General features: G+C 40.9%; 1 protein-coding gene across 5 annotated transcripts; it reads left to right on the top strand.

Moving 5' to 3' along the window:
* Nucleotides 1–4,361: 4,361 nt before the first annotated feature.
* Nucleotides 4,362–23,138, top strand: CNOT8 (CCR4-NOT transcription complex subunit 8). Of its 5 annotated transcripts, none has more exons than XM_059417227.1 (7): nucleotides 4,362–4,987; nucleotides 12,509–12,692; nucleotides 13,850–14,043; nucleotides 17,944–18,105; nucleotides 18,646–18,790; nucleotides 19,506–19,616; nucleotides 21,622–23,138. In XM_059417227.1, the coding sequence occupies exons 2-7, from the start codon at nucleotides 12,576–12,578 to the stop codon at nucleotides 21,769–21,771; spliced, it is 879 nt and encodes a 292-aa protein (XP_059273210.1). In that variant the 5' UTR covers nucleotides 4,362–4,987; nucleotides 12,509–12,575; the 3' UTR covers nucleotides 21,772–23,138. The 5 variants fall into 5 exon arrangements, with proteins under 5 accessions (XP_059273210.1, XP_059273211.1, XP_059273212.1 ...); XM_059417228.1 differs by lacking the exon at nucleotides 4,362–4,987 and adding an exon at nucleotides 5,022–5,160; XM_059417229.1 differs by lacking the exon at nucleotides 4,362–4,987 and adding an exon at nucleotides 5,426–5,524.
* Nucleotides 23,139–24,899: the final 1,761 nt, after the last annotated feature.

A 24,899-nucleotide genomic window follows, 5' to 3' on the forward strand; every position in this document is an offset into this window, starting at 1 on the left:
GTGCAGGGAAGGTACACCTGTGGAGGTTAGGTGTGCTTGTTAACTGAAACAGGTAACGTTAGGATAGAGGATCCATAACATGAAATGGTAAACACCTTTGAAAAAGAACTGAGCGGGGTGCCTGGGTGGCTCAGCGGGTTAGGCCGCTGCCTTCGCTCAGGTCATGAACTCGGAGTCCTGGGATCGAGCCCCGCATCTGGCTCTCTGCTCAGCAGGGAGCCTGCTTCTTCCTCTCTCTCTGCCTGCTTGTGATCTCTCTCAAATAAATAAATAAAATCTTTAAAAAAAATGAAAAAGAACTGAGCTTTATTTGTAATTTTCTAAATATTATTTTTGGAGAGGCAATATGTGCAACTGATATAAAATACAAAAAGATAAAAGATATATAGTAAAAAGTCTTTTTTCGCTCTTCCCCAGTCCCCTAATTTTCCCGTGGGATCGAGCCCCGCATCAGGCTCTCTGCTCCGCAGGGAGCCTGCTTCCTCCCCTCTCTCTGCCTGCCTCTCTGCCTACTTGTAATCTCTGCCTGTCAAATAAATAAGTAAAATCTTAAAAAAAAAAAAAAAAAAAAGAAAGAAACAGCACACCATATATGCTGCTTCTGTTCCTTCCTATTTTCACTTAGCACACAAACATGGAAATTGCTCCCTGTAGTTCCTTTCAGAGCTACCAGATACTTTTTAATGACTGCATGCTGTCCCATTACCTAGATGTGTCATTATCTGGCAAAAAAAGGATCATGTATTAGTTTCCTTTCTTCGCCTAATTCCTGGCACAACACAAGAGCTCAGGTAACATGCAATGCCTGGTCCCAAATTAATTACATTTTGTACAACTTGCTTATGTTTTCTCTCCTCTCTTCTTTTGGAGGTAACAGTATTTTTTTTTTTCAATATTCCAGATATTTATATAATGTATATATTCCCCCACAACCAAGCCTGTCTCCTGCACTGCTCAAACCTTGCTACCTGATCCAGTGCCCGTTTTAATCTAGCTCCTTTCATATAACATTATTCCCCACTATTTCCTATTTTCTAATGTTCTGAGGATCACCGTCAGACGCATTTACCAATCACTTACTATGTGCAAATTTTTTTTTTCTACTTTGTTATCCTTATCTCTATGTCACTGCTCATAGACTTTCCATCCAGATTTTCCTTCCTGATCCTGTCCACTAATCTACCTTTGGTTCTTTTCTTTCTGAAGTTTTTTAGCTGATGTGGTCAGTGCTTTCCTAGAGTAGCAGGCACTTTTTCCCTATAATCATTTCAAGTGGGAGCTTTATGTATTTCCATGACATAACCCTGGCACATGGTAGGTCCTTGGCAGGGCCTGCATAAATGAGATGTTCTCTCTGGTCCTCCTGGGTTTTCTCTCCAGCCTATCTTTGAGGAATAGTTGGGCTTTCTTGTTATCTCCAGGTTGCCTAAAACATCCTCCTCCTGGGTTCTCTCTTTTAAAGGAAGTGCTCTTGAGGAGAGGTCCAGAGATCCTGGAAGAAAGTGGGTCTGGGTTCAAACCGCCACCCACCAACTATATGACCTTGGTTTCTCTGAGTCTGTCCTTCTTTGACCCCTCAGTAGTTTCCCCTATCTTCCCTCAATCCAATTATTCTGTCAATTTACCTCATTAGCTTCTTTCATCATAGCTATCACCAGTTCTCTTCATCCTTTTATTTCCTACTTGAATGCTTGTTCACTTGTTTTACTGTCAGTCCCTGGCACCAAATATTAAGCTTCATGAGGCTCGGAACCTCATCTGCTTCTAGCACATTCTCCAGCATCAACGAAGGACACAGCACATAGCAAATGGACCATAACTACAGCCCACGGGATGAACACCTAATCTCATATTGGACTGGGAAATCAGAAGACTCAAATCTTGGTCCTGTTGCTGGGTGCTGGGTGACTTAAGTTACTTTCTGTTAAATTGGGGGAATATATTAGTTAGAACATCTTTATGGACCCTCACAGATTTGGATATTTAAAGGTTAAGGTTAGTTTGGTTATGTTAGTAGACTCTGAGGGGGAAGGAAAATCCAGGAAAAAAATCAAATGAGATATGAATAAAATAGGTTTGATGTCCATTTCCAGAGAAGAAAGAACTCTGATTTCTGATTTCATCAAAGAACAGAGGTTTTGTTTTTTTTTTTTTTTTTTTTTTTTTTTTTTTTTTTTTTTTTTTTTTTAGGTTGAAATCAAAATCCTGAAACAATACTCAAATGCTTAGTCAAGAAACATGACATTTGCTTTATATTTAGGGGAAGTCTGATGATCTTGATAATTTCCAAGAGTCAGAAGAAGGGTTTTCTATTATGTAAACAAAGCAAGGACAATACACTTCAAAAGCAGGGAGTTAACTCTATCTCTACCAAGGAAAGAAGCCAGCTGGGGGCATTCTTCATTTGAATTTAAAGGTAAATGTATTATCTGATAAAAGGCATTTTACGAAGTGTCAGACCTTGGCTAAACTTGGTTTGTGTTGGTGGCTTTTAACAATGGAACCAATTGACAGACATCTAGGTATTATCAGCACTCTAATTGGTAAAATTGTTTCTGAGACTTGAGCTCAGAGGGTAGTTATATTGGAATGAAACCTGGAGGCATTTACCTTCTTTTCCATTTTCATACTGTACTCTTACAATAAAGTAAGCTAGAAAAAATTTTTTAAATTCATAAGGAGGAGAAAATGCATTTGTAGTACTGTGCCATATGGTAAAAAATCCATGTATAAGTTTTTTGTGGGGGGGGGTCAAAAGTTATACCCTAACCCCTGCATTGTTCGAGGGTCAACTGTATATTTTTAAAATTTTATAAAATTTTAGGGTGCCTAGGTGGCTCAGTGGGTTAAGCCTGTACCTTTGGCTCAGGTCATGATCTCATTGGGCTCTCCGCTCAGCAGGGAGCCTGCTTCCCACCGCCCCCGACCCCCACCTGCCTCTCTGCCTACTTGTGATCTCTGTCAAATAAATGAAAAATCCTAAAAATAAAACAAAATTTTATCTTCCTACACATACTTTAAGAAATGCATCCCATTAGATTTGGTATTTAGATTTCAGAATAACGGAAAGGCTTGTCTGGCCAATGATTTCACCCTGTCTGCTTTTTAAGAACCATTTCACAACCAGTGTTTCAGTTCATTTAGTCTTTCTACTCTCCTAGCTGAGAAGATTATGTTCAAGCCTTTTTATAGTTTGTAGACCAAAAACAATAGGTTTTTTTCCTCCCCAAACAGTAAATTATATTACTGGATATTTTCTTCTCCAACTACCCTCTCATTTGTTTGGGGCCTCCCTCCCTTTGAGAAATAGTGATTTGTACAATTGTTCTAATTTTGCAGTAGCGTAAGTACAGCATGAACCCCAATTGTTTCCAACAAACACTCCAAATGCCTCCTGAAGTACAAGCCATCTGTGTGTTTTTCATTTCTCTTCAATAACCTGAGAAATGAACACCCAGTTCTAGGTCGAGGGCAGTGGGGGGTGGGGGTGGGGAGGTGGATTTGGGGACAGGGAGATGCTGTGTTTCCTGTTTGTTTCCATGCACACCAGGCCCAGTGCTGCAGGAAGAAACAAAAGTCCAAGAAAGGATTGTGGAGGCTGCTCTTCATGTGACTAGCTCCCCATAGGGCTGCCCTCTCTAGAATCTAATTACAAGCGGGTGAAAGGACACTAGAAACCCAGGAGATGGGTGGGGTGTGGGAGTGTTTTGCCTGCTTTCTTCATGCCTGTATTGCTCAATGGACTGATTGTTGAGCCTGCACCAAAGCTAATAAACAACAAAGATCTTTGTGATAGCAACAGAGACAGGCCAGAAACGATTGTTTATTGAGTAGACTGACACGCTCAGTGCGGTGTGATTTTTCCATTTATTAATACAGCAACAACCTTATGAGATAGTTACATCCCTGGGTTACAGATAAGCAGACTCGATGCGGGAGCTGAAGGCTGGTTAAGGACAAAGCTAAGGCTGACACCCTGCAACCTCTCCCTCAACCAGACTCTGGGGTGGGAATTGTGTGACATTCTTCCGGGAATCTCCCAACTATCTTAATGTTAATGCCTTGCTACACGGGACAACAAACTTAACTTGACAATGGCAAGGCCTTCCGTATCCTGTAGGTCTCCTTCAGAAAGTTCTTTTGAAACCTTCCTGTTCCTTACTCCCCCAACCCCATCGTATATAATCAGGCACCCCTCATAACCCCAGTGCAGCAGCTCTGTTTGCGCAATTTGTCCCTGTGTTTTAAATAAACCAGCATTTTGCACCCACGAAAGATGTCTTGGTCCTGGGCTTCGGACTCCACACCCCCTCCCTCAATCTCACCTGCTTTCCAAAACCACACCAGACAGACACTGGAGGGGAGAAGGAGAGTGGGGTTCAGAAACCTGATGCTCTACTCTGCGGAGGGGAGGTGGGAGTTCATCTCCCCAGAGGATAAATATTGGGAATCCCGTGAAATTGCCACTGAAGGCCTGCTCTGCCTCCAGCCTTGGAAATGGAGGCAGGATTTTTCAAAATCCCCTTAGGAGGCAACGTTTAAAAACAAGGAGGTCTAGTAGCTTGGATATTTGCTATCCAGCTACCAACAGTCCCCTTCAAGCGAAGGCACCTAGGGTATGGCTAGACCGCTGCTTTGGGCCGACCCGCACCTGTCGCAGACAGCGTGGCGCTCTCGCGGGAGAGGATAGAGAGCTGCGTGCGGGAAGTCAGTGCTTTGTCCTCTTCGTCACTGCGGGACAACGCGAGGCCCCGCTGCGGCCGAGGCTGCCCGGCTCAAATGCTGCCGAGGACAGGCGCTGGCAAACCGCCCTCTGTCCACGCAGGATTCAGAGGATCGCGGGAACGGATGGAGGCTCCAGGGGCTCCTAAGCCCAGCCCAAGCCCAGGGCTCTCGCAAGGAAAACGTGCAGCGCCTTCCTAGCGCCCGCCGCCCCCGAGCTCCTCAGAGGCCGGGCTCCTTCCCCACCCGAGGCCGCGTCTTCTTTGTAAGTCGAGCAGGCCCCGGCGGGCCGGTTGCTGTGGTAACGCTGCTCGCCTTCTCTGTGAGGCCGACAGGAGGGAGGCGGGCCTCGCCGGACGTCACCCAGACTCGGTTTGGGGTGCTGCCCCACCCCCAACCAATTGTCTGCCAGAAAGGAAGCCGAGAGATAAACGTTTTGTAAGTGAGGGGTCCAGGGAGCTGCATTAGTACAGGGAAGGGGGTGAGGATCCTCTCCCGTCAACGACTTTAACGGCCCATCAAAGCAGGGTGGCGAGGACGTTACAGTTTGAGGGATTTGGTCTGAAGTTCCACGCCCCATCCTCGGCCTTTGGGTCTCGACCACGCCCCCAAGCGGGGGCTTGTTCTAGGACACGCCCCTCCTTTGGGCGCGCGGAAGGAGAACCGAAACTGTGTGTTGTTGCGAACTGAACTGAGCCGAGCACCGGTCGCGTTCCGCTTGCGTCTGGCGAGGCCGCCCCGCCTCTCTGCTTTCCGGGCGCCCTCTTGGATTTGCGCCTGCGCGTTTCTCCCGCGAGCTCGGGTTGGTTGAACACGCACAGAGTCTCCGGGGCGCGCAAAAGGGGTGGAGCAGGCTTGACCAGGTGCGCGCGCGCGCGCGCGTGTCTGGAGTGACGATAAAGGAGCAGGCGAGTCGGGAGGATCCAATGGGTAGAGTGGTTCGGCCAGGTTTTTAGGTGGGCAGTGCGTAAGGCCGCTCTGGGCACGAGGGCGCCCATCTCGCTGGCCCGCTCGATTCCCGGAGCAGATCCGGGGCAGGAAAAGAGCGCCGGGTCAGGGGCCGCTGCCGCCGCCGCCGCTCCCGCCGCTCCCGGGGGACTCTACCCGCCAGCCCGCAAGCCTGCGCTTTGCGGGCCCAGCTACTCAGGGTAAGCGGGCTTGCGCTTACCGGAGAGGAGCGTGAGATGAGAGTGTAGGAGGCCATCGGGGACCTGTGGGAAGAAGGGGAATGGGGGCGTGAGTGAGGGGAAGGGGGTGTAAGAAGAGAAAGAGGCCCATCGAATAGTGGTAATAATACCAATCACTAGCACACAGTAATAATATTCTAGTGTTATGTGCCAGGACTTTATATAAAGCACTTTATATGCTTCATTTTTTTATCCTCCACTACAGTTCTCCGAGGTGTATGTTATTGAACCCATTTTACAAGATAGGAAAACTGAGGCACCGGAGGGCTTAAGTAACTTATGCAAAGCCACGCAGCTAGTTGGTGGCATGGGTCCGAATGTAGGTCTTTCTGGCCTGAAAGCCTACAATAGTAATGTCTTTTCTTCGGGGGAAATAAAGGTGGCTACAAGGGAAGGGGCGGGATGAGTGTTGTTTGGAGAGGAAGGGTGATCGAGAACGGGAAGAGAATGATGATAGGAGGCTGTGTAAGGAGGAGGACCTGAATTTGGATCCTTCCGGGCCTCTCGCTTCTCGGTTCTTTTGGCCCCACAACTTTTCCTTGCCGTTCTGTGTTTATGAACCATAGTTATTGCTCTGGAGGCCTGGACCGCATGGTTGGTTTTAAAGAACTGGTTGAACTGCGGTTCAGTCCATGGTAGTTGTGCTTGGACACTGTTTTGGGGGCGGGAGTGATGGAGGACGGCGAGGGCCGCCGCGACGATGTATAGAGAGGACCCTCTTTCAAGCTGCTGTGCCATTTCTTCTAACTTGCTCCTACTTCCTTTTCCATTTTATCATTGCGCGGCAAAGCCTTTGTTCAGTTCTCGGAATGGGGAAGTGATGTTGTTTCCTTGCATCCTTAGGCTTAAACTTTAAAAAAAAAAAAACCCCGGAAAACCCCAACTTTCTTTTCCTAAGCAAGACCTGGTACTCTGGATTGCTTGCAGAGAAGGCTTTCAGTTGGCTTTATTCGTCGTTGCACTTTAGAGCTTTCCTGGGTAAATAGGAGCTTTGTTTTGGAGTTTACACTATAGGTTAGCAAGAGCGATCTGCACAGATTTTACTGCAGATCAGCACAAGGCAGGGACCTTAGTAATTCCTGTGTGTGATCTTTTCTTCTTGAACAGTCGAAACAGCAGGTATCAGTGCTTGTTTTTTGCTTTCGTATGGAGTGGAGTAGGGTAGCTCGTGTGGTAGTCAGATTTTCATACAGTGGAGTAACTCCTCCAGTATGGGTATCAGTACTTGTTTTTTGCTTTCATATAGAGGAGTAGCTGGTGTGGTAGTCAGATTGTCATAGAGTGGAGTAACTCAAGTGGGAGTCAAGGTTTAATGTCAGCCTGTGAGGGAAACTTTGCATGTGATCATAGTTATCCTTAAAAATTCCTTAGGAAGGTTTAAAGTTATAGATAGACATTCTGTTTCTCAGTAATTCTAGCACAGTGTTTCCTTCAACTTTCAAACTTGTTACTGTTTCTCTGGTTGCAACTCAGGTAATTAATTAGCTTGCCTTTAGGGGCTTTATTGCACACATAAACATATTTGAATGGGGTAGTCCCTTCGTATTGTGAAGTGTACTGTGCGCAGCTGGCACTAAGAGGCTTAAAAGGAGAAAGAATAACTAAGGAGAACAGTGTGTTCGTGATTCTTCTGGAGCCTGTGCTCACTGAGTGGAAAGTGGCAGGCAAAACTGGTATCATTTATTATTTCTCTCCTTTTTGCCTAGCATATTTAGTAGTTTATGCTAAGCTAAATGTGCATAATGTGATTCCTTTTAAATTTTTGAGTGGCACTACATTTTGAAATTGCAAGCAATTTCCTGACAATTTTCCTAGATGAGGGTTTGGTGTGAGGATGTCTTACATATTTTTGCCAGTGGTCTGTACTTGTGTTCCATATTTATTACATACGTGTAACAAGGGTTAGCTTTTTGAAAGTAGCTTAGATTTTTGTTTTTTTAAGGTTTTATTTAGGAGAGAGAGAGTGCACAAGCTGCAAGAGGGGGAGAGGGAGAGGGAGAAGCAAACTCCTTGCTGAGCAGCGACAGATGACAGTATGGTGCTTGATCCCAGGACTTTGGGATCAGGACCTGAGCCAAAGGCAGACGCCCAACTGGTTGAGCCACCCAGGCACCCATGGCTTAGTTTATTTATTTATTTATTTAATTATTTATTTTTTTAGATTTTATTCATTTATTTGACAAGAGAGAGAGAGATCACAAGTAGGCAGAGACAGGGGGAAGCAGGCTCCCTGCCAAGCAAAGAGCCCGACATGTGGCTTGATCCCAGGACCCTGAGAGCATGACCTGAGCTGAAGGCAGAGGCCTAACCCACTGAGCCACCCAGGTGCCCCAGGTTTTTTTTTTTTTTTAATATATATTTTATATGTATATACACACACATGCATTTATATATATACATATATAAAATATGTATATAAAATATGTGTATATTTTATATGTACATGTACATATTTTATATGTATATATATACACACACATATTTTAAGATTTTATTTATTTATTTGACAGACAGAGATCACAAGTAGGCAGAGAGGCAGGTATTGACAGAGAGGGGCTGAGCAGAGAGCCCCATGCGCAGCTCCATCCCAGGACCCTGGGATCATGACCCCAGCCGAAGGCAGAGGCTTTAACTCACTGAGCCACCCAGGCACCCCTTGCTTAGCTTTTTAAAAAATTTTTCTTGGAAATGGAATCATGATAGTGCCTTTTCAAATTAATGTCTCTGGGGCTCCTGGGTGATGGCTTGTTCTTTAAGTCTCTGCCTTTGGCTCAGGACATGGTCCCAGAGTTCTGGGATCAAGCCCTGGATGGGACTCTGCTCAGTGGGAAGGCTGCTTCTCTCTTTTCCATTCTCCTGCTTGTGTTCCTTCTCTCACTGTCTCTGTCAAATAAATAAAAATCTTAAAAAAAAAAATAAAACTTATGTCTCTGAATTTCACTTATCTGTAAAATGTAGAGGAAGGAATTGTACAAAGTTGTAAGTTTTCTCCATTGTTAATTTTGAAATAGAACTCCACATTTCATGTCTTGCCCACCTATATCCGTGTCACATTATCTCTAAAAGATAAGGACTCTTTTTTAAAAAACCCATGATAATGTAACACCAAAAAGAAAAGCAAAACCCCCATCCAATAAACCAAAATCAGCCATTGTTCAGACTTTTGTCTTGAAAATGTCACTTTAAAAAAAAAATTCTAACAGTTTAAAGATCTATTTAGGGTCTGTAAATTTTGATTGATTGATAAGTCTATTGAGAGTCTTTTATTTTTATTTCTTGCAGTTGTTGAAGAAGCTGGGTTTTCCTGTAGTTTCCCACAGTAGTTTCTGGATTTTGCTGATTGCCTTCCTATTGTGTCATTTAACATGTTACTCTGTCCTCTTTATTTCCTGTAAATTGGTCTAGAGGTTTGATCAGATTCAAGTTAGATTTTTTAAAAAAATATTTTATTTATTTTAGAGAGATAGCGTGAGCACATGGGGCATGAGGCAGGGGAGCGAGTGAGAACAGAGGGAAAGGCAGAGAATCCCAAGTAGAATTCCTGATGAGCACAGAGCCTGCTGCAGGGTTGGATGCCAGGACCCTGAGATCATGACCTGAGCCGAAATCAAGAGTGGAACACTTAACTGACTGAGCCAACCAGGCACCCCTCAAGTTAGATTTTTTTTTTTTTGACCCATGTAATTCATAGTGGTGATGTGTTCTGTCAGGAGGCACATAATACCTAGTTGTCTCTTTCTGTGGTTATTACAGCCATTGTGATATTTTAACAACTTTATTGAAGTATAATTTAAGTACTGTAAAACTAGAGTACAGAGATTTTTAGTAGATTTATGGAGTTGTGCAGTAATCAGGTAGTTGAGTTTGGTAACCTTTCCCTCACCTCGGTAAGATAACCTCATGCCATTTACGGTTAATGTCTGTTCCCATTCCATTGCTATAGTCTACTTTCTGCCTTTATAGATTTCCCTTTTCTGAATATTCCATATGGATGCCAGTATGATTATTGCCCAGATCTGTGAATTCTTCAGGATCCACAAAACTGATAATCTATCATTCTGTATTCGTTAGCTTTATAACTTCTATTTTTTTTTTTTTAAGATTTTATTTATTTATTTGACAGACAGAGATCACAAGTAGGCAGAGAGGCAGGCAGAGAGAGAGAGGGAGAGGGAAGCAGGCTTCCTGCGGAGCAGAGAGCCCGATGCGGGGCTCGATCCCAGGACCCTGAGATCATGACCCAAGCCGAAGGCAGCAGCCCAAACCACTGAGCCACCCAGGCGCCTCGCTTTATAACTTCTATTAAAGGAAACTTTCCTTTAGGATTTCTCTCTCTGTCAAATAAATAAATAAAAAATCTTAAAATAAATAAATAAATAAAATCTTAAAAAAAAATCCATGAGTTCATAGTGCACTGTCTTAGAAGTTTGAAGACATTGATTGTAGTAACTATTCATAATGGTGTTTATTATAATCTTTTTTTTTTTTTAAGATTTTATTTATTTATTTGACAGAGATCGCAAGTAGACAGAGAGGCAGGCAGAGAGAGAGAGGGAAGCAGGCTCCCTGCTGAGCAGAGAACCCGATGTAGGGCCTGATCCCAGGACTCTGGGATCATGACCTGAGCCGAAGGCAGAGGCTTTAACCCACTGAGCTACCCAGGCCCCCCTATAATCTTTTATATATGTTTATCTTTTATATATCTTTCTTCGACCAGAGGGAGCCTCTTCAGGATATTTCCTGAGTTCTTTTGACATAACCTTAAGAGCTGCTTTACTAGGGAGCCTGGTTCTAAGAATTTAGTGTAAATACCCAATTGTCTTCTTTATAAGCCTGCTTTTTTCTGCTTTGAGACCTAAGGCATTTTTTTGCTTGGGTCCTTTTTGGTGCTTTGCTTTTATGGAAATGTCTTCACAGTCATACCCACTTCCTCTAAAGTAGTTTATGGTAGTGCTTGAAATGACACCAAAAAGGAAATGCATTGTTTAAGTTAGAAAAATAAGGAAGTGGAGTGGTACTGATTTAACATTAATGGGCATAGAAATGGCTTTGTGCCCTCTTGCAGAGGAAAATCTTAAACACAGTTTATAATCTAATCAGAGTCCTAACATTTTCTTAATTATGATTATATCGTGGGATTTATTCCATACCCAGTTTGAACTTTTGCCCTTGTTGGATGTTTTTATTCATTTGCAAGCCCATCATGTACAGGACTGAAATGAGAAGAAATGGATTCTGTTTTTGAGAAGTATCCACCCATATTTGTTAGGAATTTAACCACTGTCTCCTTCAGTTTCAGAGTAATTATAGTCAGTATATTATAATTCCAGAGAAACATCTGTTAAAGTGTTGGGTACTTAAATAAATGGGATCTTTCAGGGTTGCTGACAAACCAAAAGATCAGTTTCTCAGAATTTTCTCAGAGAAATGATGACATTTGAGGATGACAGTTTTGTTTTGATCTAGATTCTTATCATTGGCATCTGCCTGTCTTGAAAGTAGGAAGCAAAGATTCATTTTACTATTTCTAGGAATTTTCCTTTGAATATATATCTGTGTACTGGAGCCCACTCTTACGTTGAGGGTGCATGTGGTGGGTTCACCTTTATAAATAAAGGCCATTATGATAAGCTCCTTTTGGTCTTTTTGTAACTAAGCATCTCATTATTATAATAACAGCATTACTCTGAAGCTGAATCATGTTGAGTTTTATCTTGCAGAATACTGTGCCCCTCCATAGTTTCCTCCCAGAATATGCACTAAACTCATATTATGCTTTCTAGTTGAATTATTTATACTTGCCATCTTCTCTGTTCCTTTTGTTGAATGGCTTAGTTTCTTTCTATTATTATGTGTTTAAAAGTAGACACTAATAATTCCAATTCTTTCATTCTGGTGGTTAAAGTTTCAAATTAGCAAGTGGGGTTGGTTTTTACCACTTAAATCCCTCACTTCATGATCTATTTGCACAGATCTAAAGAGGCACTATATTAAGTTACTTAATTGTCTTTAGTTTATATATGACTTTTGGATTGTGGAGAAAAAGAATTTCCCCTTTTATCGGGGGCAGAGGGAGGAGTCCCATGACCATATTCACAATGTAGTTGTTAACACTTACATGTGAGAGTTTAGGGCCTATTTTAATCTTTAGATAGTCTGAAAAGGACTCAAATACTGATTTAAGGTAATGGTTTCACTTCTGTGCTAAAGGGCAGCTTGGGCAAAAGTTTCTTCAGATTTATTTCTTTCCTTTTTTTAAAAGATTTTATTTTTAAGTAATCTCTACATCCAGCATGGGTCTGAAACTTATAACCCTGAGATCACGAGTCACATGCTATACCAACTGAGCCAGCCAGGCACCCCAGTTTCTTCAGATTTCTTAATTATAGTTTCTTTGGGTTAAAGAAATGTGTGTGTGTGTGTCTGTGTGTCTTTGTCTTGACAAAGGCAAATTTCCCCACCATATAAACTGAAGAATGAATGTAAATTGTCTTAATGTTTTAGCTTAAACTGATGAAGTGATTTTTTTTTAAATCTTTGTTTTGTTGACATTATCCCAGTGAAATTTGTGTGATTTCAAAATATGTTTTTGAATCTAGATCAGATCAACCAACGGCTTACCCTCTTACAGAGTCAGCTGAAAGTGACTTACCAAGTTTCTTCAAGATGCCTGCAGCACTTGTGGAGAATAGCCAAGTTATCTGTGAAGTCTGGGCCAGCAATCTAGAAGAAGAGATGAGGAAGATCCGAGAAATTGTGCTCAGTTACAGTTATATTGCTATGGTAAAGAGCTCTGCTCTGTTTGACTCACCTTCTACTATGGACTTAGGGAATGTTCAATGTGAGATTTTGAAAGAAAGGATTATACTAACCCATGGTAAATTAAACTTGGTGGAAGGTTGTGATGCTTTTATAAAACATGGTAGCCAGTGTGTCTGAGAGGGATGTAACCTATAATATCTTAGGTTTTTTTTTTTTTTTTTTGTAATGTTACTTTGTGTTTCATTGTTTTTAAGGCAGAAATTATGTCAGTCCATAGGGCAGGTCTGTCCTGTCCTGCAGATAGGGTGAATTTGACAGTGTTTAAAAATGGTTTTTAAAAATTAACTATCACCATGTAATAATTAAGAGATCTCTTTTAAAGTCCAGATTTCTGACATCTCTGGAAAAAAATGGGAAGATCTGGCATTACAGGATCCACATTCTTCTGTGTTTTTGAGTGGCTGGAGAGGCAGATGTGTGTCATGGTGATATTGAGGGCCTCTTCTAGAGGAGGCATGTACTGTCTAGTTTGCTCTAATCTGCATTACTCATAAGCAGTAAGTCTTTAGCCTCATATTTAAAACTGTCTGTGATCTTGTTCCAGGCTTTTTACTCACGGTAAATGTAGCTATTGTTTTCTTCTGAATAGCTATTTCCTTTCCCTATATTTGTATTTTTATTTATACATGTTCTCAAACAAAACTTTTTTTTTTTTAAAGATTTTATTTATTTATTAGAGAGGGAGTGAGTGCACAGAGGGAGCATGAGAGAGAAGCAGGCTCCCCACTGAGCAGAGAGCCTGAACTGGGGCTTGATCCCAGGACCCTGAGATCATGACGTTAGCTGAAGGCAGCGGTTTAACGTACTGAGCCACACAGGCATCCTTAAATCTAAACTTTTAAAAATTCACTGTATATGAATATAGAATGTTCTTAATCTATAGTTATCATCTGTTCTTACTCACATCCTGCCTAGAATTTCCAATTTGCTGCCCAAAACTTAATGATTCTAGTACTCCTTGTGTAGGTATCAATGAGATTAGTATTTTAATACTTGTGCCCAAGCTTGGGTCTTGTCACATAACTTTTATAAATTAAGATAAAATTTTTATTTATGAATTACCAATTCTCAGCATCCTTTTGTGAAACCTTATGATGAGAGACCTTTTACTTTTCTAGGACACAGAATTTCCAGGTGTTGTGGTACGACCAATTGGTGAATTTCGTAGTTCCATAGATTACCAGTATCAGCTTTTACGGTGTAATGTTGACCTTCTAAAAATTATCCAGCTGGGCCTTACATTCACAAATGAAAAGGGAGAATATCCTTCTGGAATCAACACTTGGCAGTTCAACTTCAAATTTAACCTTACGTAAGTGTCTGAAACATTTCTCAGTGTTATTCTTAGATCTACCACATTTGTGCAGACTGCGATTTCTGACTTTTTATTAATATGAAGTTTTATTTCCATTGAAACCAAATAAGGATTGGACACAGCAGTCAAGTAGACAATGGAATAAGGAATCTCAGAAAGTAAAGTCCCTCTTAAAGAACTCTTATAGGGCAACAATAAAAAGATAATCCAGTTGAAAATGGGCATTAGATCTGAATAGACATTTCTCCCAAGAACATATAGATATGGCTAATAAACCCATCAAAAGATGGTCACCATCACTAGTCATGAGGGAAATGCAAATCAAAACTACAGTGAGATACCACTTTATACCCATTAGATGGCTGTAATAAAAAAGACACAACAAATGTTCGTAAGGGTGTACAGAAATTAAAAGCCTTGTTATATTGCTGTTGGGAAAGTAAAATGATGTAGCCTCTTTGGAAAATAGGCAGTTTATCAAAAGGTTAAACGTAGAGTTACCATGTGACCCAGCAATTCCACTTCTAGGCATATACCCAAGAGAAATGAAAACACACTTTTATATAAAAACTTGTATGGGAGTATTCATAACAGCATTATTTATAAAGGTGCCAAAGTGGAAACAGTCCAAATGTCTGTGAACTGATGAATGGATAAAATAAATATGGTATATCCATACTATGTTTTTGGACAGTAAAAGGAAAGAGGTAGTAATATATGTTGTACATTGATGTGCTTTGAAAACATGCTAAGGAAAAGAAGCGAGAAACAAAAAACCACTTATTATAGGATTATTTTTATAGGAAATGTTCAAAATAGGCAAACTGATAGAGTTAGAATAGGTTTAGTGGTTGTCCAGGGTGTAGGTGGTGGTGAGATTATGGGGTACTGGGGATTGATTGCATAATGGGTATGGGTTTTGTTTTTGAGGTGATGAAATGGTTTATAATTGACTGTGGTGGTTGTTGCACAATTCTGAAAATACTAAAGGTGATTAAATTGCATACTTTATTTTTTAAGTTTTTAAAAAAGATTTATTTGAGAGACAGAGTATAGAGTTGGGGGTGGAGGGGTAGCAGAAGAGGGAAAAAGTCACAAGCAGACTCTGTAGAGAGTAGAACCTGACACATCTCATGACCCTGAGATCATGACCTGAGCCGAAATCAAGAGTCAGTCATTTAACTGACTGCCTCCCAGACACCCTGAAGTGCATACGTTATTTATTTATTTATTTATATTTATTTTTTTAAGATTTTTTTTTTTTTTATTTGACAGAGAAAGCAAGAAAGTGAATACAAGCAGGGAGAGGGGGAGAGGGAGAAGCAGGCTTTCCGATGAGCAGGGAAGCCTGTTCAGTCCCAGGACCTTGGGATCATGACTTGAGCCGAAGGCGGATGCTCAAGGACTGAGCCACCCAGGTGTCCCTACTTGATTTTCTTTTTTAAAGGGTTTATTTATTTATCCGAGAAAGAGAGAGAGAGGGAGAAAGAGAGAGAGAAATCATAGGTAGAGGGGCAGGTAGAGGGAGAAGCAGGTTCTCCGCTGAGCAGGGAGTGCGATGCAGGGCTTGATCCTAGGACCTGGGATCATGACCTGAGCCGAAGGCAGATGCCTAACTAACTGAGCCACCCAGATATCCCAGAAGTGTATACTTTAAATGAGTAAATACATACTCAATAAGTCTTTTCAAAATGAAAAAGTTAATTCTCTAGTTAGGAGATAAATTGCAGTTCTGCCATTTTTAGCTGGGTCATTTGGGGTTAGTAATTTTACCTTCCTTATGTGTAAAACAGGATTATTATTATCTTTCATAATAGAAGAAAAAAGGAAATAAGGACTTGATGTTAATTAAGGGTAATTGAAACTGAAGGGAATTTTGATGTTTTAAAAGGGTGGTAAAAAACACAAAATTTACCATCTCAACCGTTTTTAAGTCCACACTTCAGTAGTGTTGAAGTATGTTTGCGTTGTTGTGAAGCAGACCCCCAGAACTTTCTCATCTTCAAATCTGGCACTCTCTACCCATTAAACAATTTTTTCTTCTTCCCCAGATCTTGATGAACCACCATACTGCTTTCTGTTTCTATGAATTTGAATATTTTAGCTCCCTCATATAAGTGGAAACATAAAATACTTGTCATTTTGTGACTGGTGTATTTCACATAGCATGATATCCTTAAGGTTCATCCATGTTGTGGCATAGACTATAGCAAAGACTGAATAATATTCTGTTGTATAGTAGACCACATTTTTTTTTAAGACTTTATTTATTATTGGATATACAGATATCACAAGTAGGCAGAGCAGTGGCAGAGAGAGGGGGAAGCAGGCTCCCCACTGAGCTGAGAGCCCAACGTGGGGCTTGATTCCAGGACCCTGAGATCATGACCCGAGCCGAATGCAGAGGCTTAACCCAGTGAGCCACCCAGGCCCCCTAGAACACATATTTTTATCTGTTCATTCACTGATGGACATTAAGTTATTTCCACCTCTTGACTGTTGGGAGTAGTGCTGCTATAAACACGGATGTGCAAACGCATTCATGACTGCGCTTTTCATTCTTCTGGGATATAGACCCAGAAGTGGGATTGCTGGATCATTTGGTAGTTCTGTTTTTAATTTTTTGATGACGATGTAATTTTTTTTTTTTTTTTTTTTAAGAGAGTGAGCACATGAGAAAGTGTGCTTGTGAGTGCGGGGGAGGATTGGGGAGGAATAGAGGGAGTCTGGAGTTAGTGCATAGTCTGATGTCAGGCTTGATTTCAGACCCTGAGATCATGGCTGGAGCCGAAATAAGAAGTTGAATGCTTAACTGAAAGCCACTCAGGTGCCCTGGGAAGATGTAATTTTTTGAGGGGAGAATTTTGGGGAGACTATCATTTTGCTAATTATATGAGGTAGTTTTAGTGTAATTCTGATTGGGTCACAGTACTCAAGTACTGCTTTATTTAACAGCACCAGGAGCATTTGATAGCTCAGGAATAATTTTTTGATTGTTCATCTGCTTTGGAGATTTCAGTTTCAGGAATAATTTGGGGAGATGATCTGGATCTCTCCTTTAATTACGTTTTTTCCCCAGTCCATTTTCAAAGCCTGTTATTTATGCCTTAATGGTAATTAATACACAAAGGAAAATAAGAGTTTGTTAGTGTAAGAGTTTATGTGTGTGTTTAAAACAATGCTTATTTTAGGTGAAAGAAAACAGAATGATTCAACACTGGTTTTAATTTAATAGGAAAAAAATTAAGATTGCATTTTTCTTTTCCTAGTTGTTTGTCCTAAGTTTATGTGAAGAAGAAGTGAAATAACAGTGAAATCTAGTGGGAAAGGAGTTACATAATTTATTTTCCTACTGTTGTGATATGTGGTATTATGAATATTCCTCTGTTTAAATTGATGGGTGTATCTTTGCAGGGGAATATTATGCCAGAGTTGCAAAGGATGTGGTATATCTCTGAGCATTGGTCTGGAAAGATGGTCTGTGCTATGTAGATATAAGACTGGAGTTGTGTATGTGTATGTAGAGAAAATAGCCTTCAAGGATATATAAACTGAGTTATTAGCAGTTGTTTCTATGATATAATATTACAAGGACATTTTAAAAAGTTTTCTGGTATTTTTGTATTGGTTGATTCTCTTTTTCTATAAATAATGGGAGAAATGTGGGTCTTTTATAATTAAGACATTTATTTTGTGGGGGAAAGTCTCACTTTTCTATCAGCCACAGAGATGAGATTATCTACTTTGCATGCTTGCTGGAATACTGGAAAGAATGATTTGATCTGTTACTAAATTATGAAAGCATTTCAAGAATACTCATTCTGTAATTACAAGGTGATGTTAATATTGCTGCCCTCTACTTCTCTTAGATTAAGAAGTGAATACCTTCTTTTTTAGAGAGGACATGTACTCCCAGGATTCCATAGATCTCCTCGCTAACTCTGGACTGCAATTTCAGAAGCATGAAGAGGAAGGGATTGACACATTGCACTTTGCAGAGCTGCTTATGACATCAGGGGTGGTTCTCTGTGACAACGTCAAATGGCTTTCGTTTCATAGGTCAGTCCCAGTTAATGTGTATTTCCCTTGCTTTGGAAATAGGAAATTGCATTCTTAAGTTATTGCTGTAGTTCTATTGGCTATTTTTTTTTTTTAAACTACCTATTGGCAGTTACGGAGTAGATGGTAACTTAACCATGTTTCAGTGTTTCAAAAAAGACTTTGGAGCTTATACTGGTTTGTTTCACACAGTACTGGGCTCTGTCATGTGGCTGGCTATCAGTAGGTACATTCCAGGTGGAAGGATGGAGGGTGGGGAGGATCAAAGCACTTGATCATCTTTTTCTTGTCCTGTAAGTGGCTGGCCTATAGTTTATGATGAATAAAACCCACATTTGTAACCCCTTGGGTTCTCTTGTAAGTCTCTCATCTTAGTCTGGTTTGTTGGTATTTGAGGGAAAGTTCAGATTACAGTAGGATAGATTATGGAAAACTGAAAGTTACAAGGTAGCACCATTAAGTTTTGAGAAATAAAGCAGTTGAACTTGGGGGCCTGGTAATTGCTGCTTTTTCAGCTCATTGCCTCATTCTCTTCTGTAGTGGCTATGATTTTGGCTACATGGTAAAGTTACTTACGGATTCTCGTTTGCCAGAAGAGGAACATGAATTCTTTCATATTCTGAACCTTTTTTTCCCATCCATTTATGATGTGAAATACCTGATGAAGAGCTGCAAAAATCTTAAGGTACACAATATTTTTCTTAACATAAATAGCAACAAAAAAGACAAAACAGGCTTGTCATTTTGCTTTATAACTATTTTTAGAAATTAAATTACTATTATTATTTATTGCTCCTTACGCATTCTTCAGTGCCTTCTGGGTGCCAGCATTGTACTGAAGTGGGTGTATGTAGAGCTGATTGGCACAGGGATTTGTGTGGTGAATGTATTTAATCTGGGGATGAAGGGAGCCCTCTGCTTCTCTTATTCTGGGGGAGGCATTTGTCACGTAGGGCTCACAAACCTAGTGAAATAGTTGGCGGCATGAGGTGTGTATGTAGTTTGTTAGGGATGGGGTCTGTAGTGTACCAGACTCAGAGGTTCTTAACCCTAGATAGTTCAAGAACTCAGCACCCTAGTAAGTTGTTGACATAAGAGATTTTCTGTCTAGAATTGGATTGGTATTTACTATTTCCTCAATCTTGTTTTATAGCCATTAGGACTTTAAAATGGGGGAGAGGTCTGATAAAATTAATGATATGTAAAAGGAAGGAATGAAAAGTGAAATATAACACAGTGTATTTTTTGGAGGGTTAAAAAGGGGATATTGCTGGGGTAAGGCCTTAGTAAATGACCTGTTCCCACTTGTCATCACCAAAAGAATTAAACTAAAAAGTGGACTTGTTGATTCAGTAGAGGAGGGGTGCGTCTGAAATACTCTGTTTTCTTTACATTTGCAGGGTGGTCTTCAGGAAGTTGCTGATCAGTTGGATTTGCAGAGAATTGGAAGGCAACACCAGGCAGGCTCAGACTCGCTGCTGACAGGAATGGCGTTCTTCAGGATGAAAGAGGTAAGGGAGGTGGGTTATCTTTGTGGGCTGAGATTTGTTGAAAATTTATAGTTCTGATGGAAGTTGATCACTTTGAAAGTAGTTGTTTTGTTTGTTTGTTAATGTTCAGTATATTATATGCAGTTTGGGAGGCAAAGTTATCCTGAAGTGGAGGCTCCCTCAGCTTATTCAAGCCTAGACATATACTTGGTGTTCTTTGCAGTTCTCATTCTTTTTTTTTTAAAGATTTTATTTATTTATTTGACAGACAGAGATCACAAGTAGGCAGAGAAGCAGGCAGAGAGAGAGAGGAGGAAGCAGGCTCCCTGCTGAGCAGAAGCCTGATGCGGGGCTTGATCCCAGGACCCTGGGATCATGACCTGAGCCGAAGGCAGAGGCTTTAACCCACTGAGCCACCCAGGGGCCCCTGCAGTTCTCATTCTTGTTGTAATTTGCTTTTCTTCTGATTTCTCTAATGTGGACACATTTGTACACTCACTTATTTTATGCTTACGTTCTGTGAGTTGTCAAATGTCTGCAACCAGCATATTCCATGATAAGCTGAAAGGTTTTCCTCTAAAATCAGGAACAACATAAGCATGCCCATTCTTTCCACTTTTATTCAACATAGTATTGGAAGTCCTAGCCAGAGTAATTAGGCAAGCACAAGAAATACAGGGGATCCAGATTAAAACGGAGGAAGTAAAACTCACTGTTTTCAGATGGCATGATATCATATATAGAAAACTCAAAAGAGTCCACCAAGAAGCTCTTAGAGTAAATGAATTCAGTAAAATTTCAAGATACAAAATCAGTATACAAATACCTTGTGTTTCTGTATATTAATAATGAGCTGTCAGAAAGAAGTTAAGAAAGAATCCCATTTACAACTGCATCAAAAACAATAAAGTACCTAGGAACCACTTTAACCAAGAAGATAAAAGACCTGTACCTGAATATTATAAGGCATTGATGAAAGAAACAGAAGAAGACACAAATAAATGGAAAGATACTTAGGGTTCATGAATTGGAAGAATTAATATCCATTTTTTTAAAAAAAAGATTTTATCCATTTGAGAGAGAGAGAGGGAGAAGGAAACTCCTGACTGAGCAGGGAGCCCAACGTAGGGCGGAGTCCCAGGACCCTGGGATCATGACCTGAGCTGAAAGCACATGCTTAACCAACTGAGCCATCCAGGCGCCCCTGGAAGAATATATATTCTGAAAATGTCTGTACTTCCCAAAGCAGTCTTACAGATTCGGTGCAGTCTCTATCAAAATTCCAGTGGCATTTTTCACAGAAGTAGAACAATGATCTTATAATTTGTGTGGAACTATAGAAGTCCTGAGAAAGAAGAACAAAGCTGGTGGCATGCTCCCCCGAGGTTGCTTAGGCAATGGCTGGAGACATTTTTGGTTGTCACAGTCTGGAGAAGCAGAGGGGTGGCCCTTTACCAGCCAGGGACATTGCTAAACATTCTTCAGTACTACAGTACACTGGACAGCTCCCTTTATGCCACCACCCCTACCCCACCCCCAACAAGGAATTGCTCTGCCCAGTAGGGCCAGGGTTGAGGTACCCTACCAAAGTGTGTAATATTCACTCTCTCACTTGTAAAGGCCTCCTATTGGCCCATTTTCTAGATAGGGAACTGTGGCTGAAGGAGAGTTGGAAGATCACACAGAGTGTAGAGCCCAAGCTCCTAAGCACTGCACTGCTTGTTAAAGAGAAGGGAGGAGATGGAGATGGTTGTACTAAACAGTGGCAGCAGCCCACAGATCCTGGCAGTAGAAGATCTCTTGGAGAGTCGAAGTCTGCTCAGAAAGGAGAGCCTATATATTAAGAAGGGAGCATGAAAAGACTATGTAAGAGGAGAGACTTGGAGCCTTTCTTTATGAAGTTACTTCCTAGTTGGGTAGATCGTCAGGGCTTGGAGACGGCTGGGAGGTGCTGACGTAGTAGTGTTGAGACTTGGCATAACTCCTGGCGGGATTCTCACCATGGGTTCTCTGTCCTATCCCGCAGTTGTTTTTTGAGGACAGTATTGATGATGCCAAATACTGTGGGCGGCTCTATGGCCTAGGCACAGGAGTGGCCCAGAAGCAGAATGAGGATGTGGACTCTGCCCAGGAGAAGATGAGCATTCTGGCTATCATCAACAACATGCAACAGTGATGGTGTCGAGGCTCTGTAGGGCGGGCCTGATCCCAGAGTGGTGCTTCTCTGCTGACTGTGTACTTCCCTTCCTCCCCAAGAGAAAACGCTTCTTTTGAGCAAACTGTACTTACCATCCGCGTTGAAAGACTTTTGTTGTATTGAAGACAAAAGGTGTCTTTATTTTAGATCCAGAAGAGGGGAGTTGACTCTGAATTTGTAAACAAGTCTTCCCTATTCCTCATCCCCAAGCCTGCCTCCAGTTGCTTCCTGCCACCAGCATCCATGGCTCATTTGACACCTTTTTAAATATCCAGGACAAGTCAGAAAGACTAGTAAAATATATATATAACTCTTTATCTGTTGTCATCCTTTTTTTTTTTAAGTCTTGCTGCTCTCTGAGGATGAAGACTTTTTGATGGGATTCTCAGCTGAGCTGAGGGTTTCCAGGGAAAGTGGAACAAAATGGGTGTTTTGTGAATTGGTTTATAGATGTCTTTTCCTTCTTTTTTTTTTTTTTGAACCTTTCTCTAGTCCTTGCTTTCCTCACACTTTGTTAGTCTTTCATTATATGCTATTATGTGGAAATGAATTACTCAGTGCTGAAATTTTGAAGACCAGATAATGAAAACTTTTATTAAAAACAAAATTCTTCTGAATCTGTTTACCCTTTATTCATGAGGAACTCCAGAATTGATAATGGGTATTAAGTTAACCACTTTATGTGTCTTTAAGTCTGTGTTCCATTGTGCCACTGAGATTTGCTGTCACATGTCTATCATTTGCAATCATTTTAAGTCTTAATATAATAAAATATCCTATATTTGTTCCTGAACGAATTAAGATCAGAATTTTGGACCATAACTCTTGTATTTTCAGTAATGCGATTTCACATGGTCTTTTGTATTTTTCCACGTCTCTTTGTTCTCCCTGCTTTTCCTTTTGGCAAACCTGAGGAGAAGTTAGGGAGACTGATTATGTGAGTACCAGGAATGTGAGTCTTTGAAAAGTTAATAGTGGTACATGTAAACAGGGCAGTAAGGAATTTGGTTAGAGTTCTCTTGGAGTAATATCCCACAACTGGGGTAGGAAGCTCAGGACTGTGATTTTTTTTTTTCTCCTTAAACTAGTCATTTAAAAAGTACATTATATTGTTTTTTGAATGACTACAGTATGGACAATTTAGAAAAACCAAAAACCCCTTTGAAATATGAAAACTGGTAACTCACTGAAGTGGATGAATATTCTTACATTTTAAAAGCTTATGGAAAACTCAATTTCACATGATTCAAAAATGTCAAGTATTATAAGCTGGTATTTAAGATGCTTGTAAATATTATTTATGTTTTTAATTTTGTAAAATAAAGATTTCTTTTTAACCACTGGCATGAAGGTTTGATCTTTCATTGCTATTAATTGCTCACTGTAGAAGATAGCTGTTTGCAATCAGTGATTAGAAGCATCTCACCTGCCCCCAAACTCTTGTCTCCATATCCCACAAGTTGGCTTGCATATAAAATGTCTCACTTTCTTGGAAGTTGCTCTTTAAAGATTTTATTTATTTATTTGAGAGAGTGTGAGTCAAAGAAAAGAGACCATGAACCAGGGGTAGAGGGAAAGGGAGAAGCAGGGCTCCATCCTGAGACCCTGGGATCATGACTTGACCCAAAGGCAGACACTTGAGCGACTGAGCCACCCAGGCATCCCTGTAGAAAGTTTTTAATGGCTAACTGTGTAAATGGAATTGTCTCCTCACTTCACAAGCCCCGACTGATTGTCTTTTCCTTAATAGGAAAACTAGTTTTAATTCTGTCCTGGGACCACTCCATTACATTTGGTGGATTAGCTTTTTAATTAGTGGATTTTTAAAACAAACTGAACTTCTGGTATTGTAGCACTGGCTCCAGACTATTTCCCACCCTTTCAGCTGGCATAAAACAAGGAGTTTTAAGAAGTGTGGTATACGAGCAGATCTAAGTTTTCATTGGGATGTTCACGTACAGGAAGAGATTCTCAGCCAAGTTCTTTGGCATGCTGGTGATTGTGGGGCCTGTACAGATGGCCTAAATTTATTTATTGGGATCGAGCCCCGTATCAGGCTTCCTGCTTCTCAGGAAGGCTGCTTCTCCCTCTCCCCGTTTGTGTTCAGCTCTTGCTATCTATCAAATAAATAAAATCTTTAAAAAAGAGGAGATTTTATTTGAGGGAGTGAGAGTATGGATGAGTGTTGGGGAGGGGAGTAGAGGAAGAAAGACTAACTGCTTAGCACGGGGCCCGATGCAGAGCTCCATCCTAGGACCCTGAGACCATGACGAGCTGAAAGCATACACTTTATCATCAAGACACCCCCAGATGTCCTAAATTTAGATTCAGATAGGGAATTTATCTTTGCCACAGTTGACAGATTTGTATGTCAGGAGAAATGTTGAGATGAATGGTTGAATTAACTCATTGTTGAGCCGGGGATTTGGTCATTGCATGGGAGGGATGAGACAGTTCATTAAAGTGTTGCTAAAGAAAGGGCACACCTCTAGTAGAATTGGCAAGAACTTTGTATACATATATATGAGCACATGTAGGACTTTGTTAATGGTTATGCTCAGAAAGGAGGGATGGTCCTGTAGAGGGTAACCAGAGAATGCTAATTATGGGTAAATTCAAGCCCCTCCACATAAATTGCCAAAAGTTATTAAATTTGTCTTCTGGTAACTAGTAAGGCTGACTATCAACTACAAGCCTAATTGTCAGCTAGTGCCAGTATGAATGAGCTCAGTTTGAGTCTTAAATCTAAGCTGTTAATATTCTTTCAATTTCCTAACTTATTCCATAAGTTTCCACTGTACACCTTCTAGATACTGTAAATAGGAGCTAGGGATAAAAAAGCACATGGAAGACAAAATCTCTACCCTCACTGGAGTTTACAGTCTGTGTAGCCAAAGAGTACTTAATTCACAAAAGTACAATTTGTGACCTGTCAAGTATAAGACACTGATGTCCTTTAGGTTGAGGTTGAGGGGCAGTCTCTTGAGAAGGAACACTTAAGCTGAGATATAAGAGATGGGTAAAGAGTGGACCAGGCAAGAGAACAACATGGGTAAAAACTACCGAGATGACAAGAAAAACGAGTGGGTTCCCACAGCCTAAGAGAC

The sequence above is a fragment of the Mustela nigripes genome, chromosome 12 (assembly GCF_022355385.1).
Source record: "Mustela nigripes isolate SB6536 chromosome 12, MUSNIG.SB6536, whole genome shotgun sequence".
NCBI lineage: Eukaryota > Metazoa > Chordata > Mammalia > Carnivora > Mustelidae > Mustela > Mustela nigripes.